The sequence below is a fragment of the Pseudorca crassidens genome, chromosome 6, assembly GCF_039906515.1.
Source record: "Pseudorca crassidens isolate mPseCra1 chromosome 6, mPseCra1.hap1, whole genome shotgun sequence".
In the NCBI taxonomy this organism is placed as follows: Eukaryota; Metazoa; Chordata; class Mammalia; order Artiodactyla; family Delphinidae; genus Pseudorca; species Pseudorca crassidens.
In genome coordinates this window covers 65,547,171-65,564,525 of record NC_090301.1, presented here as the reverse complement: position 1 = coordinate 65,564,525, position 17,355 = coordinate 65,547,171, and the positions used below count along the sequence as shown (strand labels likewise).

The following is a 17,355-nucleotide window of genomic DNA, read 5'->3' as shown; positions in this document are numbered from 1 at the left end:
TGGCCCCGCCTCTGCGTGTAGGTCGCCTGAGGGCGTCTGTTCTTCGCTCAGACAGGACGGGGTTAAAGGAGCCGCTGATTCGCGGCCTCTGGCTCACTCAGGCGGGGCGGGGGGGGGGGGGGGGGGGGGGGGAGGGGCACGGAGTGCGGGGCGGGCCTGCGGCGGCAGAGGCCGGCGTGACGTTTCACAAGCCTGAGGCGCGCTGTGTGTTCTCCCGGGGAAGTTGTCCCTGGACCCCGGGACCCTGGCAGTGGCGGGCTGCACAGGCTCCCCGGAAGGGGGGTGTGGAGAGTGACCTGTGCTCGCACACAGACTTCTTGGTGGCGGCAGCAGCAGCCTTAGCGTCTCACGCCCATCTCTGGGTCCGCGCTTTTAGCCGCGGCTCGCGCCCGTCTCTGGAGCTCCTTTAAGCAGCGCTCTTAATCCCCTCTCCTCACGCACCAGGAAACAGAGAGGCAAGAAAACGTCTTTTACCTCTTCTGCAGCCCCAGACTTTTTCCCGGAATCCCTCCCGGCTAGCCGTGGCTCACTAGCCCCCTCAGGCTGTGTTCACGCCGCCAACCCCAGTCCTCTCCCGGTGCTCCGACCGAAGCCCGAGCCTCAGCTCGCAGCCCCGCCAGCCCTGGCGGGTGAGAGACAAGCCCCTCGGGCTGGTGAGTGCCAGTCGGCACCAATCCTCTGTGCGGGAATCTCTCCGCTGTGCCCTCCACACTCCTGTTGCTGTGCTCTCCTCCGCGGCTCCGAAGCTCCCCCCTCCGCCACCCACAGTCTCTGCCCGCGAAGGGGCTTCTAGTGTGTGGAAACATTTCCGCCTTCACAGCTCCCTCCCACTGGTGCAGGTCCCGGCCCTATTCTTTTGTCTGTTTTTTCTTTTGCCTTACCCAGGTACGTGGGGAGTTTCTTGCCTTTCGGGAGGTCTGAGGTCTTCTGCCAGCGTTCAGCAGGTGTTCTGTAGGAGTTGTTCCACATGTAGATGTATTTCTGATGTATTTGTGGGGAGGAAGGTGATTTCCGCGTCTTACTCTTCCGCCATCTTGAAGCTCCTCCCCTATGAAGTCTTGAAGAAAAATGGCAGAGAATCAGAGGTGCATCTTTTAATGCCAGCCATGGCTGGTTTCCTCGGTTCAAGGCTAGAGCCAAACTTCACAACATAAAAGTAAGTGGTGCAGCAGCAAGTGCAGATACGGTATCTGCCTGGGAATTTTCTGAAATGCTTCGAGAAATAATTGATGAAGGCATGTATTCACACGAGCAGGTTTTTAATGTGGATGAGACAGGACTGTACTGGAAGAGGATGCCAGACCAAAGTTACATCAGTAAGGAGGAAAAGTTGATGCCAGGCTAGAAAGCAGCAAAGGATAGGCTAACTCTGTTGTTTGGTGGCAATGCTTCCAGAGATATGAAGCTGAAACTTCTCTTACTTAGTTCTTCATTCAGTGAACCCAAGAGTACTTAAAAACAGCCAAGGGCTCTCTTCCCGGTGTGTGGAAGAGTAACCGCAAAGCCTGGGTTACACAGGCCATTTTCCAGAACTATTTTTTCCACCACTTTATCCCCGAGGTAGAGAAATATTGCTTGGAGAAGGATGCCCCATTCAATATTCTTTTGCTGCTCGACAGTGCTCCAGGCCACACCCCATTCATGGACAACTTTCATCCCAACGTCAAGGTACTGCATCTGCCACCAAATACTATGTTGTTCATCCAACCTATGGACCAGGGAGTTATAGCGACTTTTAAGAAATATTATTTACGTCAGACTTTTCATCAGGCAGTAGAGGTGAGTGATGAGTCAGGAACAGCCTTGCGACAATTTTGAAAGGCATATAACATCTACAAGGCCATAAAAAACATTGACTTTGCTTGACGTGAGGTTACAGCCATCACCATGAATGGGGTTTGGAAGAAGGTTTGCCTGCAGTCTATTCATAATTTTCGTGGATTTGCAAAGGTGGATAAGGAGTCCAAAGAGGTCTTCAGCAGCTTAGTGACCCTCAGCGAGAAGCTGGAGCTAGATCGGCAAGAGGACGACTTCATTGAACTCCTTGCTGTGCAACACAAAGAGCTTACTAATGAAGACCTGATGGAACTGGAGGACCAGAGAAAGGATGAAGAGAGACAAGAGGAAGAAGTAACTGAAGAACCGAAGAGATTCACAACGCAGGAAATGGCAAGGGGATTTTGTTTATTTGAGGGGGCACTGTTAGTTTTTGAGGCACAGGACCCAAACTAGGCCGGTACACAAAGGTTGCAGCAGTCGTTCAGAATGCAATCCAGTGCTACCGTGTCATCTATGACGAGGAAAAAAGAGCTACTACCCAGACATCAGTGGATCGTTTTTTCAAGAGGGTAGATAGAATTGAATCCAGCAAGGAAGTGGAACCTGTGCCATCACCGTCAGCTGTGAGTGAAATTGCAGCTCGCCCTCCGTCTCCTATTGCTGACGATCCTTCAGCTCTACCACCTCCCACCTCCTTTCCCTCTTCCAGTCAGTAACTCTTCTTGCCGGTTCACTCAATGTCAGCCCCTGTATGCCAGCTGTTGTTCTGTACTGCTGTGCTTTTCAACGTACTATACTGCAAGATTTAAAATGTTTTCTTTATTTTTGTGTTTGTTTTTTATGTATTATGTATTATGTGTGTATTTTATGTATTATGTGTGAAAACTATGTTTTATGTATTATGTGTGAAAACTATGTATTATGTGTGAAAACTATTATAAACCTATTACAGTACAGTACTATATAGCTGACTGTGTTAGCTGGGTACCTAGGCTAACTTTGTTGGACTTAAAAGCAAACTGGACTTATGAACACACTCTCAGAACAGAACTCATTCATATGTAGGGGACTTATTGTATTTTTTTCCTTCTTTTTGTGTTTCTGTGTTTTTCCAGTTTCTACAAAGAACATGTTATTTTTGCAATCTGAGGAGTGAATACTAGATTTTAAGGAAATAATAAATGTGTATTTCTATAGTGCAATGTGTTCCCCCAATAAATCAGGCAACGCAGACCCCTTTGAAGTGACCAGCCTGGTGCAATGTGGTTAAGCAGCCTACCTGTGCTGACCAGACTACACAGAACTGGTCTGTGATCAGTGACTAGGGAATGTATACTCAGACTTAGTTCACAGTTGTTGTCATTTTAGTTTATACCAAATTAGCAGCAAGTGGTGCAAAGATTAAAAACCAGATACAGACACGAATGAGTGAGTGGATGCAGCTCCCCAGAGCCCTCCCCCATTCAGAGGAACACCCAAAGAGAGCTAGCTATAAGTAGAGTGAGCAAGCTGTAAGGTCGCGGGAATCCAGAGCTGTAGGCGGGCTATCTTTCATATCTTCGGAGGCCACGTCACAGTTTAAGACTTACCTACTACAAACAGGGCATGACTTGCTGTCCACAAGTTCACTTTCTGGATCCGTTTCTTACCATTAATCCTGCAGGGGGAGGCTTTTACAGTGATATCTATGCCACCTGTAGTTGTCTACGGAGGTGTCCCTGACCCGTTTTCCCTCACTGTTCTAGCTTGCTTGTTCCATACCTTACTTTTCTTTTCTTAGTTCTCCTGACTCTTCAGGCTACTTAAGTGGGACCACGACGAGAGGCCTATTTTAAGTATAGATCCCAATACTGTGTTAGTACTTCATAAAGATGAAACAAAATCCCCAGAAAGCTGAGTACTGCTCAGGGCTGTTCTAACAACTTGCGGTGAGGAGGAGAATCCAGGCACATGACATTTATAACAGAACCACGCCAAGCCTCAGCCCCCTCCCTACCCCCAAAGCTCCTTTCTGCCATATTGCTCAGAATGAACTCGGATTGTTGTGATTTTTTTTTTAACTACAAATGAGGGGAGTGAAGGATAATGAAGAAAAGAAGGGGACAAGAAGAAATTCGTTATAAATATTAATTGAGGGATAAATTAGATGAATAGATCATGCAGGATCTGGTGTAATTATGCCCAACTACTACTAGCTATTGTTACTGTTGTTATTATTATTAAAGACTGAAACTGTTTTCTGTTTTGTTCGCTCCTTTTTTCCCCCAGTGCCTAGAATAGTATCTAACAAAGACGGCAGTCAATAAATATCTATTGAATTAGTTATCCTACCAAAAAATCATCGGTTATTTCTTTTCCTTGTACATTTCATATCAGAGAATGTAAGACCTTATTAGTGAGTTAGTGAAAATACTGTGTCCATTGGAGGTTCACAAGAGACTCAGTGATTATTTTGCTATTAGAGCATTTAACATCTTAATCTTTTATTCTTCTTTAGTTTCTTTACTATACTTCTGAGGTAATTTTCATATCCTTTCATTTCAATAAAACCACTTAAAATATCTCAACAGTAAAGTATTAGAAGAGACTAAGTGTTTCACTACCATATTTGTAGGATGAAACAGTAGCAGAAGTTTTATTCTTCTTATAGAGCAGTTACAGAGCAAAAAGTATGGTACTTCTCTCCAACACTTTTCTTTTACTATTCAACTAACTGCTTGCACTCACTTTATCCCAAGAGACATATTAATAGACTCAGTATGTGTTGGTGTAAATAATATCCTATTAGACTCAATATGTCTTGATGTGAATAATATCTACTGTGGCCCAGAACATTCCAATGGGTACAAAAATGAATCACAATTTCCATAAAATAAATATAAAAAGTAAAAATAAAATTTCTATTCAAGTATGTCCCTGTCTCCCTATTCTAAGAAAAGATAGTGTTCCTCTTAATAAAAAGCAAAACAACAGCTATAATGACAATAGGCTGATACTGGATTTCTAAAATACTAACCTAGCTGTGTATATTAATATTCAGTTATATTGAACCAGTAAGTTATATTTGCTAAGGCTCAGATAGACATTGAAATACAATTTTAAATGGTCTACTATTTTACTGTATTGTATTAACTAAAGAATATGGATAACTTGTGCTATATTTGCCATCAGATACACTGGGCACAGGGAGAGTAAAACATTTCCATGAGATTTATATCCAAACAGTAAGTGGGTTCATAGGGTTTTTTTTCCCATTCAAGTACACATCTTTTCTATTCATTTAAAATTAATCTCACTTTTCATTCCTACTAAGCTAAGCCCATAAGCCCCCAAAGATCTCTTATACTTATTGGATCTAGATCTGCTATTGAGAATCTTTCTCTCTGCTGGATATTCCATCTCTAGGAACCACACTTTGTTCACGGGTCAGTTATCCATAATTTCTCATTGCTATTTTAGCATAAATTTCATAAAATTTCTTCCCAATTAGAATGAAAAGTTGGGCACAGAGCATGAAACATCAAGCCTGCCTGAAGTATCAGGGGTAGCAGCAGGACTGGGCGCCGGAGGAAGAAGTACCAAGCGGGAAGGAAGGGGAACAATGACTAAGGAAATCAGAGGGAAATATGCAAATACAACACCGTTCACTTTTACATAGCAGTGTTACAGAGATTGGGCTTGATTCAAACAATAAACAAAGCAAAATTCTCAAGGAAGAAATTAAATCAAGTTTGTGGAAGCTTTCTAAATAAAAAGTCACCTTATTCTTTTCCTGACTCAGACTAGACTAGTTAATTTGTGAAGCGTGAAACCTGACTGCATTTTGGAGCCTGAAAACTCTTTATTTCATTGACCAGTAGATGGAGCCATTATATAAAGAATTTTTAAAACTTGACAGCCAAAATGGAACCACACATTCTCTCTTTATTATTATTTTAGACCATTTTATGCAATCTGAGTAGGCTGAATATCATTTTGTTCTTAACAATGGAAAGGAGGTAACATGTTTTAACCTCCCATATGCAGAGAAATAATATATTATTATTATTATTTTCCAAGTTTTTTTTTTAATATACTGCTCACTATTATCTATACCTAAGAACAGGAGACAAAATAGAGAAATTAAATGTCATATTCAACTAAGTAAGGTCACACATTCAGTAAGTAGCAGAGACTGAGTGAGACCCGAAGGAGAGCTTCCTAACTCATAGCTCAGGCACAGTCTACTGGATCTCCCAGCTGGCACTCCAGCTTATACCAGTCAACACACACTTGAAACAAGCTAGGACACTGAGGGAACCAGTGCTTTTCTTATGGGCCAGTTTTAGGAGGAAACACTGAGAGTCATGTGCAAAGAATATAGCATCCAAGGGTTAAAGTTCAGATCAACTTCTACTGGTTTTCAAACTTAGCTGTGCATTAGAATCACCTGTGGAGTTCTTAACATTCCCAGCACCCAAGCTGCACTCCAGACTAATTAAAGCAGAATCTCTGGGTTGGGACCTAGACATTTGTTTTAAAGTCCCCAGGTGATTGCAACGTGCAGTGAAGTTTGAGAAGAAGGGATCTTTACCAGTGCGTTTCCATCTGTAATGTGTACACCAATTACCGGGTATCTGAAGCATCCCTGCTCTAATTGTGGTCACTGGATGAAAAGCCTCAGCATCATCTGGGAACTTGTTAGTAATGCAGATTTGGGGCCCCACCTTAGATCTAGTGAATCAGAAACTGGTCGTGCAACTCAGTGATCTGTGGTGATCTGACACGTACTAACATCTGAGAATCACTGGTCTAACTTGGGACCAATCTTCTTCTCTTTTCATTCCTGACAGGTGGAGACTCAATCTCCCAAAGGGATGGAACTCCTTCACTACCTCATTGACATTTTTACCATTGAAACTGATCCATTTTTTGTTTTTCACCAGAATTGCTAAACACATAGACACATCCTGTTACTCACTTTTTCTTTCAATGCCTGCTCCCTTGACGTCTAAGATATTAATGTTTGGAGGAAAGGGTCAAAAAAAAAAAGAGCTAGCAAACAAAGCAAGAAAGAGGACTAGAGAGAGAGGTTCCAAGAGTTTGTTGGTGCACTGAACTCTGATTAATCTTCCACTCTAAAGATACTCAATCCATCTAATTGTATACTTTGCATATAATTGATGCTAGCAATAAAATTTCCATCATCTGCAAGACATCCAGGATATTCAGAAGATAACCATGATCTTAAGAAGCAACTCAACATTTAACCAAACTCTTGTTTTGTTTATTGCTGAGGTTTTGGGTGGCTTTTTTGACTACCTCTCCCTGAAACAAATGAGAGATGTGGTCTCTGGAATCAGAGAAATCTGGATTTGAACTCTTGTATTATCCTTTTCGTGATGTATAGCCATGAGCAAGTTACCTAAGTTTATGTCCTCATCTCTGACATGTGACTATCAATTTATGGGTTACTCTAAGATAGGAGAGACTGAATAGAAATTTTCCACTCTGTTCTTGACGCATGAGAGATGGCAGTGGTGTGCTGGAGCCAGCTTGGACTGGCTGGAGGGGCCCGTGGTGCCCATCTCTTCCCACCTGTTTACAAAGTCCGTTGTGGACATCTCATTACCCAGCTTCTCCTTTAAATTTTTTTTATAATCTTGTTCACCCTGACTGCTATCACTGACGTGGGCAGATGCAATATTAAATAATTGCGAACAACTGCAGGGTAAACTCTTTGCACTGGCTGAGCTCTGAAGCAGGCCAAATAAGACAGCCATGCAAGTGGATTTACCAGGGAACTGCCACGCAATTTTCTGGTAATGGCTTTTGGGGAGCTCCAAATCTGTTCTCTCCTCCAGTGTCTCTAGGCTGTAGGTTTTCACTGTGATTGTAGGACTGTTGATTTTCAAAGGCTACTATGAAGTTTGCTGTTCTTACTGAGATATAGCCATTTTTCTTGAATAAATGTTCCTTTGGTTAATTTTGGTTAATTTTCAAAGTTCTGAAAAAGTTGATTTTGACAATTTTACTTGTGCTCCTGTTCATTCATGGAGAACTGGATTTTCAGAAGTCCTTACTCTGACATATCCACTGATGTCCTGAAAGCCCAATTTAAATATAGGCAGAAAATGCAAGCATATACTTCATGAAAGAGGATGTTCAATTTGGCTCCTTAAGTTTCTATTCTTACACTATCTACTCTGCTGTGTGCTGGAAAGGTGAATTTCGTGACAGGTGTTTAATGGTCATATTAAGCCTTAACATACTTTTCACTGATTCGTGCAACATAGCTCTTGCATGTACTATTCCTCGAAAATTTTTTGCACTAAATGACTGATACTTTTAGTTGTGTGCCAACTTTGCAGCATTGTGTAATGCTGCTCACTTTCTCTTTCTTAATACTCTCTTGGTTCTCCTTAAAACTCTCTGTTTCATGTCTCAGCCTGCATATGCTCTTCCTGGTTCGTTTAGTCTGTCTTTAGATACTACCATCCCTGCAAAGCAATGACTCCTGGATATGTGTCTCTAACCCTGATGTCTTCATTGAACTACAGGCTATTATATTCAATTGCCTTCAGGACTTTTTTCTTTGACCTATAGTACCTCAAATTCAACACACTCAAAACTAACTCTTACTCACTTTTCAATACTCAGCTCTAGCCTACCCTGGCTAGATTTAACTCGTCTTCATCATGTTCGCATGGTACAATATGGAAGTAAAGCATCGTACTATCATTGTGGACTGATTCTTCCAAGATACAGTAGATGCTCAATATTATTTTATAGAATTTATTACTGAATCCTAAATTGAGAGATACTTCAGAAAATGCATAATAAATTGTTGCCCTTTTAAGTTTCTGCCACATCTTTATGTATTTTGGATCTAATGAGTGCCAGTCTCTGACAGATGAAGAAGGCTCAGAGAATAGAGTACATTGTTCAAGTTTATAGTCACATTGTTAGTAAGTGACAGAAAGATTTAAACTCATGGTATTATGTAATAGGCTGCTGCTGTGTATATGTGTGGCTATCTATATATTTTGGCAATCCTTAAAGGCATAAGATGATATTGCACTCTGAAAAGCAGAGCTTAGATTTCTTTAAGTGCTTTCAAAGTCATGTCTAATTTTCTTTATTGATCTTGTAAAGAGGAAGAGATTTGTTCGTCTTAGCTCTGCAGATGACAGATACAGGGGAGAAAAAAGAGAGTTCTCTTACTCTTGAAGGAGATAACTAGACAGGAAGAAATGCCAATGGGAAAAAAATGCCAACGCCTGCCATTTTAAGCTGCCAGAATGATTCCCTAGCTTTGTTCGGGTCAATGGGCTTTGCTTTTCTATAGAAGCATTGGCTTCTTAAGACCAAACTAATCATGCCCGTTATAGCTCTTGGCATGAGAGTTAAGTGAAGTTTCAGCTTTATTTCAAAGGAAAAAAATATGCTTACCCACATTCATTTCTTGCCTGCAGTCATTCTTCGGATTTCTCATATAGTCTGTCGTTTAGTATCATGAAGCTAAAGTAGATCGTTTCCTTTGTTCTCCCTGGCTCCCTCCCAGATCACTTTCTGCCCATAACCCGGCTCTACACTCGGTATTCTGGCCGAGGTTTGTAGGAGGCAGACCCATTTACCTATCAAATAAACAGACTGTGTGATTCCTTAGAGATAAACATCTTTTCTTTTAGTTGCAAGTGTCAGGGCCAAATTAGATGACTCTAAACCAATTTTCAATCTTTGTGGGTCGAAATGAGATGGGTAGGGAAAGATGAATTTATAAAAAAAAAAAATTAGGCAGGAAAATGAAGCATGGAGAAATTCTTTTCCCACCTGTTTCCCCCAATTCTTCTCTTAACAGAACTGATTTTACTGAAGGCATCAACTAGAACCAATGTATCAAGACAGGCTGAGTTGTTTAGGGAGATTACAAGAAAATTCTATCTTTACTGTTTTCTTAAAGGGAGTCAAAAGGAGATATTGATATTTAGGAGTTTGGTAGTTGTGAATTTCACAGGATTTTTAAGAAAAAAAAATGTTTTCTGTGGAGCTTTGATACCTATGTCTCATTCATCGTATTTTATTACAAAATTAGTTCTTAATTTCCAGGATTGGGAAGAACATCAGGGACAATAGTAATATCCTAGCTTCAAACAGAAGCACACATTTTAACTATAAATTTTAATCTTTTCTCATTAAATATTTGGCCTGAACTGCCAAAGTGAAATAACTATTCTGTATTCTTGATTTCTAAATCACTTATTTGTAGGAGTGAGAAGTAAAATACCTACTAGGGCTGAAAACTTAGCTCCAGAGTGATTTTCTCTGGCAAAACAGCTTATAAATGATTAGAATGAATGGCTAGAGTATTTCTACAGTTACAAAATTTGCAGTAAAAGAATCTGAACAACCTCAAGTCACTGTCTTTAAGTTATGAACCAAAATTATGAAGCTTTTGAGAGTGGAATGTCCTGATACTCTTTCAAAGTATCATAAAAGAAAATAGTATGTAACATAATAATAGAAGAAATAGTAAAATATAATTTAACTCATATATACATGACTTATAATAAATGATAAATTAATATAATATTACTCTCTGATATGTATAATCATTCAGTTGTCATCGTTTTTGTCTCTCCTCAAATAAAATCTCCACGAGGGAAGGGATTTGTCTGTTTTACGTTGTCTGAAACAGGGACTGGCAGATTGAAGGTGCTCGGTAGATATTCACTGAATGAATGAACAATTCACATATGACAGTTAGCTCTTTTTGAACATAAACTGAATTTTGCTAAGTTTGACTCCCTTGAAAGTAATTAGGAGTCACAAAAGCTTTTAATTCATGGATTTGTTTCCATAGGCTGAGGTGGAAGTGAAGGTGTCAGCAGCTCTAAAACTCTGCAGAAAGACAAAAAGTAGATGGGGTTTGCGTGACGTTTTGGGGAAGGTTGGAAAAGTTCACTTTTTTGTTGTCTTAATTTGTCAGGAGTCTTTCCCAGACCTTGTCTTTGAATTGCGTTCTTTTCCCTCAATACTTTACAGCGGTTTTCTTTGGTAGTTCTCTTTTCAATTTTGCCAGGGGTCTAATGCAGTTAAAATCAATTTTATTTTAAATTCCCTAAGGTTATGAAATAGTTTGTTCTGCGTTGAAGTATTCCCATTGGTGTCACCTGCTAGTTTGTACGGTATGTTGCCTTTTCAGACTGGTTTCTTTCACTTCGTAATACGGTTTGTCTTCGCTTTTAATTATTTTGATAGGCCCATAAAGATATCCCAAGGTGTTGCTAGTCACCTAGTGGAAATTAACTAAATAGAAGTCATATTGTCTTGTATGAATTACAATCAAAACTAGCACATGCCAGCAAATATAGCATCTGGAACAGGAGTAATTTTTCCTCAATTCCACTAGGTTTTCAAAATTGTTAACAAGCTCTGAATCATTTCTATATACTTATTGCCTATAGTTTTATCTATGACGTTTTTGCCTTTAAACTGCTTATGAAAATATATATTAAATATTTGAGAATCAAGTTAAAGCACATGACACAGAGATGACACATGCCTCCTAAATCTCTTAAAATTGGCTTTCTTTTCTGGGATGGATTAATTGTTAATGTAGGTACCTAATTATACAACTCTTAGAATAATAAAGTGTAGCATGTTTGCTCTGTTGCTTGTTTATAGCTCTCAATTATTCATGTTTCTCTTCCTGTGTGCATTAAATGTAGTTGCAGCAAAGGTCTCCTCTGCTCTAATCAGTATGCAACTTTTCCCTCCCTTGAGAGAGATTACAGTGTACTCTGCAGCTCATTTTGCCTGGATTATGGTATAATATTATCTACAGCAAGGAAGAATTGAGCTGTTCTGTTGTAGGAACTTCATGTGATTGCCAATCAGGTTGAGGTGATGGTACTGTTGAGGGACTATAATTTTATTCTGTAGAGTGACTATCACAACTGCCAGTACAGAGATTCCCTAGGAATATTTTATACCTTTCTACACGCCATTATACTAACACACAAGGTAGAAATAGTGGCCCAGCTCAACAGCAATTCTTTTTAGTATATCTTGTTTAAAGACAAATAACAGGACTGGATGCTCACAGCTGAACTAAAATAGAGGTTTGGATTGACTATTTAGTTAATATGGGAACTTCTACCTCCAAATACTCTCCTGGAAAAAGCTAAACCTTTGTAAATACAGTATGCATGTTTTCTCATTTTAGCATGTTGTTTGCATTCATAAATCTAAAAAAATAGTTCAATTTAAAAATATTTTGGTGCACTGAATGCTCACTACCTACCAACTGGGGGCATGAGACTCTCTGGGATACTATATTCACACTTACCCATATAAAATAGAAATATCATCATTTAACATTTATGGAGACTGCATTGTGCTCCTGTATGATGGAGAGGTAGCGTGGGCTCATACTTTTAGCAGCGAAGTGACTGTCGCACTAACTACTATTAGAAATATAAATTCTTGATTCTGTGTTGTCAGGCACTGTTCTAATTGCTTCACGTGAATTTTCTCATTCTACCCTTATAACCATATGGCAGCGTAGTACTATTATCTACATTTTACGGATGAGAAAGCTGAGGCACATGTTAAGTAATGTATTAAGGAAATTTGAAGAGTCCTGGCTTAACTGGTATCCAAATACAATTCTGGATCTAGAACCCAAGCCCTCGCCATTATGTATGCTATCTTACCTCTCAACACTATCACACAAAAAAGATACACACTGTCATTGTGTGGCTAAATGTTTATATATTTTCACTTCCTGACTCAATTTTCTTCTCCTGCACAAACTCTATTGTAGATTTCAATGAATTCCTTTGGAATTCTGTAGTCTTTATCCCTATCTTTCTTACCCTGGAAAACTTCTCATGGAAGACATTTGAAGCTGTCCATTTTTCAATAAAAAGAAAAGAGTTATCAGTAGCTACAACTTATTTAGGGAGGCACTGAATTGATCTCCTTAAAGATTATTTTCACAAAAACAGAAGATACATGCCAACATGATTTAATTTTTTTGATGACTTTTATTTTTAGATTCTATTACAATGTGTAAGTCTCAAGTATAACTACAATATAATTTATGACAAACATTTTGAGCATTCATAGATATATGAAATTTGTAAAGAATTCTATGTAAACAGCATTATTATATTCACGGCTATTCACTGAATTTTATGAAGCAGTTCTTGATTATTTTCCTCAAGAATATAACATAATAAACCGCAGATATTAACAGAAATTGATGGCCTCTATATATAGGTCCTAAACCCAAGCCAATTACTTGGGCATTCTAATTTAGCTGGCCCTTTTTCATCACTCCCAGTAACATTTCTCTGAAATTGCTATTTAGAACTGCTTTATTTACATATGCATTTTATCTTAACTCTTTTTAACAAAGCTATTAAAATTCTATGAAATCATGCTGAACATTTTTTGGTTGAGGTTTTCAACAATCAGCATTTAGAAACAGCCCACAAATCACTTATATCTTTTGCAAACTATGTAACAGTCAAAAAGGTAAAGTGAGATTCACCCACTTTTATTCAAATTGTATGAATGGATTTGTATTCAAATCTGTTCACTTCAGTTTTATTCCAATTTAAATTTTACAGTGTAACTGCCATTCTATATCATTAGGTTAAATGAGTTCAATGATTGTGTGACTTAAATATTAGCATGACAGTGCTTTCTGAGGGTGGTATCTTATAATCAGTACCAAACGGTAATCTACATGAAAAGAGAAGTCTAATTTTCCTTCAAGCTTGTACTGTATTAAATGAGCTCTTGGTTCCAAATATTATTAGTAATTGATAAAAAGTCACAACTAGACATTCCTGGGAAAACATACATATACAAAACCTAAGCATGTTATATTGAAAAAAAATTATGGTTCAGCATGAAACAGAAGTGTGACTTTGTAAGTTTTTTTTTTTGAAATGCTAAGAAGAAATTGTGTTGAGGAACCAGTTGCCAATATTTTCTTCACATAAAAATCAGGCAATGTAAAAACATTAGTAGTAAATCACACATAAACCTACCCACTATACATCTTTTCACACTGTATTATATAAATATGCAAAGTGCAGTTATATTTATATAGATTTAAAATGATGAGGATAAACTGCATTCAAATTAAGTTAGTATTAATTTCTTAATTTAATGTATTAAAATATCTTACAAATGTTAATATATTTTGTATGGTTCTCTAATTAAATTGTCAAAACCTATTTTCAACAGACTTAGCAGGGATGTGATGCAATGCTCCACATAGTCTAGGAAAACACTGTGTGGTATCTTATATATTAAATAAAAAAGAGGCTCAAATAATGTAAGATGAGTGATTGAATTTAGGTGTAAAGAATCTTTGGCCCTAGGTTTAATTTCATATGTGCCTTAGGACAAATATCTAGATGTGATAATCTCCTTCACAGATGCTGAAAACATTCTAGATAGGAAGTTCTGTGGAAATTTCGCTTTCTTGGTTTTTATCTGTCTCATTTCTGTGTTTCTTTGCCTCTCTGCCTCTCATTCGCTACCTATACTTCTTCATCTCTACAGGTATGCTTAAATCTCCTTTATTTTTAACTAGCCAGAACAACAAAAAAATTGCTTTAAGTACTTAAGATAGAAATATATTTATGTTCTTTTTTCATTTAAGAAAGCAAATGAATGAAATACTGTTGTATATATTTGCTTTGAAAACTCCCACAAAATCTTCTAAATAAAATTCTTTCTACTTATGTAACTCGATTTTTGTGTGTGCATGAATAACTCGATAGAAGAAAGATCTCATATTCCTGGAATAAACTCATAAAAAATACATCATGGGTGTTTCTTTTCAAGCCACTATTAACAAGGATTTTTAAAAAACTAGATTCATAATCCTTGGTGGAAGGACAACAGCTAAAGCAAAATGAATGTGTGCTTGGTAAACTATAAGCTCAGGATATGCTATTGATTGATACATAATATACCTCATAATCATAGAATTTTATGGAGAAAGTGACATCTTTCTCATTCTGTAGATGAAAGCATAAAAGTTCAAGAGGATGAATGCTATTTCATCCTTTTCACACACAAGTCTGTGTTGAAAGCATGCCATACACACTTAGGATGGTGTGCAGGAGACACAGTTAATACTGTGCCCAAGTCATTATCTGCTCAAACATGTTCCATGGTATCAAATATCTACCTGCATATCTGGAAGCACTCCATGGAAGAGAAATATCAACTTTGCTTAGTGCTAAAGCATAACTCAACAATACTGAATCAGAAAGCAGAAGACGGTGACAAAAATGACTAAGAGTTGGGTTATTATTGGTATTTTGGGGCAGCACAGTCCAGTGTTACACTGTATACATAAAAGTGAATAAAGCTTTCTCCAGTTGCTTCTTTTCTCAATTACCTTCATTTTTTTCTTTCGAGGAATGTGATACATACTGAAAATAATTTTTTCATGTTCCACAGTTATTGTATGAACAAAGAAGGATATAGAAAAAGGCAGTCTATGAAGCACAATACTCTAAAGGTAACTCTTATCCTAGTTGGTATATGAGTCAAGATGAATAAAAAGCATTTGTTGAACTGACGAGCCTACATGTTTTTAATCCCATGGCATTTAATAGGCACATATAAATTGGTTTTGATGCAATATGAATAAATTTAAGCACCTCAAAATATAGAATGACCACTGTAGATGGATAAAAGAGTCTTGCCCCCTAATAATAACAAGATGTTTTAACTAAACATTCATTACTAGTATTCATTCCTTCCATCAGGGCACTTCACGGCAAAGCCACGGGAAAATACTTTTGTAGATATCCAAATGATAGATATTTGCGCGCACGCGCGCGTGTGTTTGTATTTGCATGGGAAACATGAATGTTTACAATCCTGTGAAAAGATGACAAGGCAGATGTGAACATTTTCTACATGGTCTTCTGATTTATTAAAAGTAAATAAAATTAAATCACCTTTGTTTGCTGTAATCAATAATCCCTGTACAGTTACTCTTAAGAATTCTTATAGATTCATTTACCAATGCAAAAATAGCCACTGCTAATGCTGCTCACCTATGTTAGAGAATCAGAGCTAGCGACTGCACTGACTTTGAGACTATTTTGATAAAAAGAGTTTTGGCATAGACCTCCTTAAAAGAGTCTTATTAACACAAATATATCACCTTCACAGGCTGTAAACAATATATCAAAGTGAAGCTCTAGTTTTTGCCTTCCTTGCCATCTTTTCCTTTGTCCTCCTTTTCTGTTTTGTCTTTTTCATATTTCTCTTTGTCTGGTTTTGTTACACTATCATATGAAGGTGGAGAGATGGTGGATGGAGTTCCATCTGTTTTTTCTGGACTTGAGTTCTCATTAACGTTATCAAAAACCATATCTTCTTTATTGGGCAAATCATCATCTCTGTCACCATCTTTTATGTATATACTTGATATGTTCTTGACATTTTGCCGTAAGCGATAACGTCTGTAAGCACGCTGAATGACAGTAGCAGACACATCTTCCTGTTTTCGTTTTAGTGTAGTTGTGATGGGTTCATAGGACACTTTAGAAGGATTTGCAGACATGAACCTTTCTTCCATCTGTGAACGAAGAGAGTCCATCTCTCCACTTTCACCCAAAACACGCTTTGTAAAAGCAAATAAGATGTCGAGACAATGGATCCGGTCCCCACTGACCATGGGCAGATCCATGGCAATGAGCTGGACTTTGTTTGGTTTTGCTACGAGAAGAGGAGGATCCAGGGCAGCTGCAAAATCAGAGAGTTTGCTATATTCTATAAATTGGGTGGCATCGGGATCAAACTTCTCCCAAACCTCGTAGAACATCTCAAAGTCATCCTCACTCAGCGGCTCAGTACTTTCTTCAGTGGCAACACTGAAGTTCTCCAGAATGACAGCGATGTACATGTTCACCACGACCAGGAATGATATGATGATGTAACTGACGAAATAGAATATCCCCACAGATGGGTTCCCACAGTCTCCTTCAACTGAGCTTCCAGGATGAACTTTCCTGGGGTCACAATCAGGCGGTGCACTGTTGAGAATAGGTGCTAGCAATCCATCCCAGCCAGCAGAGGTGGTAATCTGGAACAGGCAGATCATGCTGTTGCCAAAGGTCTCAAAGTTGAACATGTCATTAATTCCAGCTTCCTTTTTAACGTAGGCAAAGTTGGACATTCCAAAGATGGCGTAAATGAACATGACCAGAAAGAGCAGGAGGCCGATGTTAAACAACGCAGGAAGGGACATCATCAAAGCAAAGAGCAGCGTGCGGATCCCCTTGGCCCCTTTGATCAGACGCAGGATTCGGCCAATCCTGGCAAGACGGATCACTCGGAACAGGGTAGGGGACACAAAATACCTTTCTATCAAATCTGCTAGAAACATACCTGGTGAAGAGGGAAGGAATACAAAGAAAATACTTAAATATCCATGCTACAGAAAATCATGACTCTAAACAGTTTTATGTGCCATCTTACCTCTTATGATTTCAGGATTGTCATTTTACATTGCAAGCAATTTCATAACAACCCAAGGATCAAGCAATC

The 17,355-nt window shown here is 38.6% G+C and overlaps 1 protein-coding gene and 1 long non-coding RNA gene across 2 annotated transcripts in view; one reads left to right on the top strand and one right to left on the bottom strand.

Annotated features, from left to right (window-relative positions):
* LOC137226576 (uncharacterized) overlaps window positions 1–17,355 on the top strand; it is a 59,138-nt gene that overhangs the window by 41,187 nt on the left and 596 nt on the right. Inside the window, exon 2 of the long non-coding RNA XR_010944412.1 lies at window positions 16,971–17,150. This is a non-coding gene — a long non-coding RNA (uncharacterized lncRNA). The remainder of the gene's footprint in view (window positions 1–16,970; window positions 17,151–17,355) is intronic.
* Window positions 12,790–17,355, bottom strand: part of SCN9A (sodium voltage-gated channel alpha subunit 9) — an 86,687-nt gene continuing 82,121 nt past the window's right edge. The window contains exon 26 of the mRNA XM_067741676.1: window positions 12,790–17,196. Within this exon, the coding sequence (XP_067597777.1) occupies window positions 16,004–17,196 (1,193 nt within the window). The 3' untranslated portion in view covers window positions 12,790–16,003. The remainder of the gene's footprint in view (window positions 17,197–17,355) is intronic.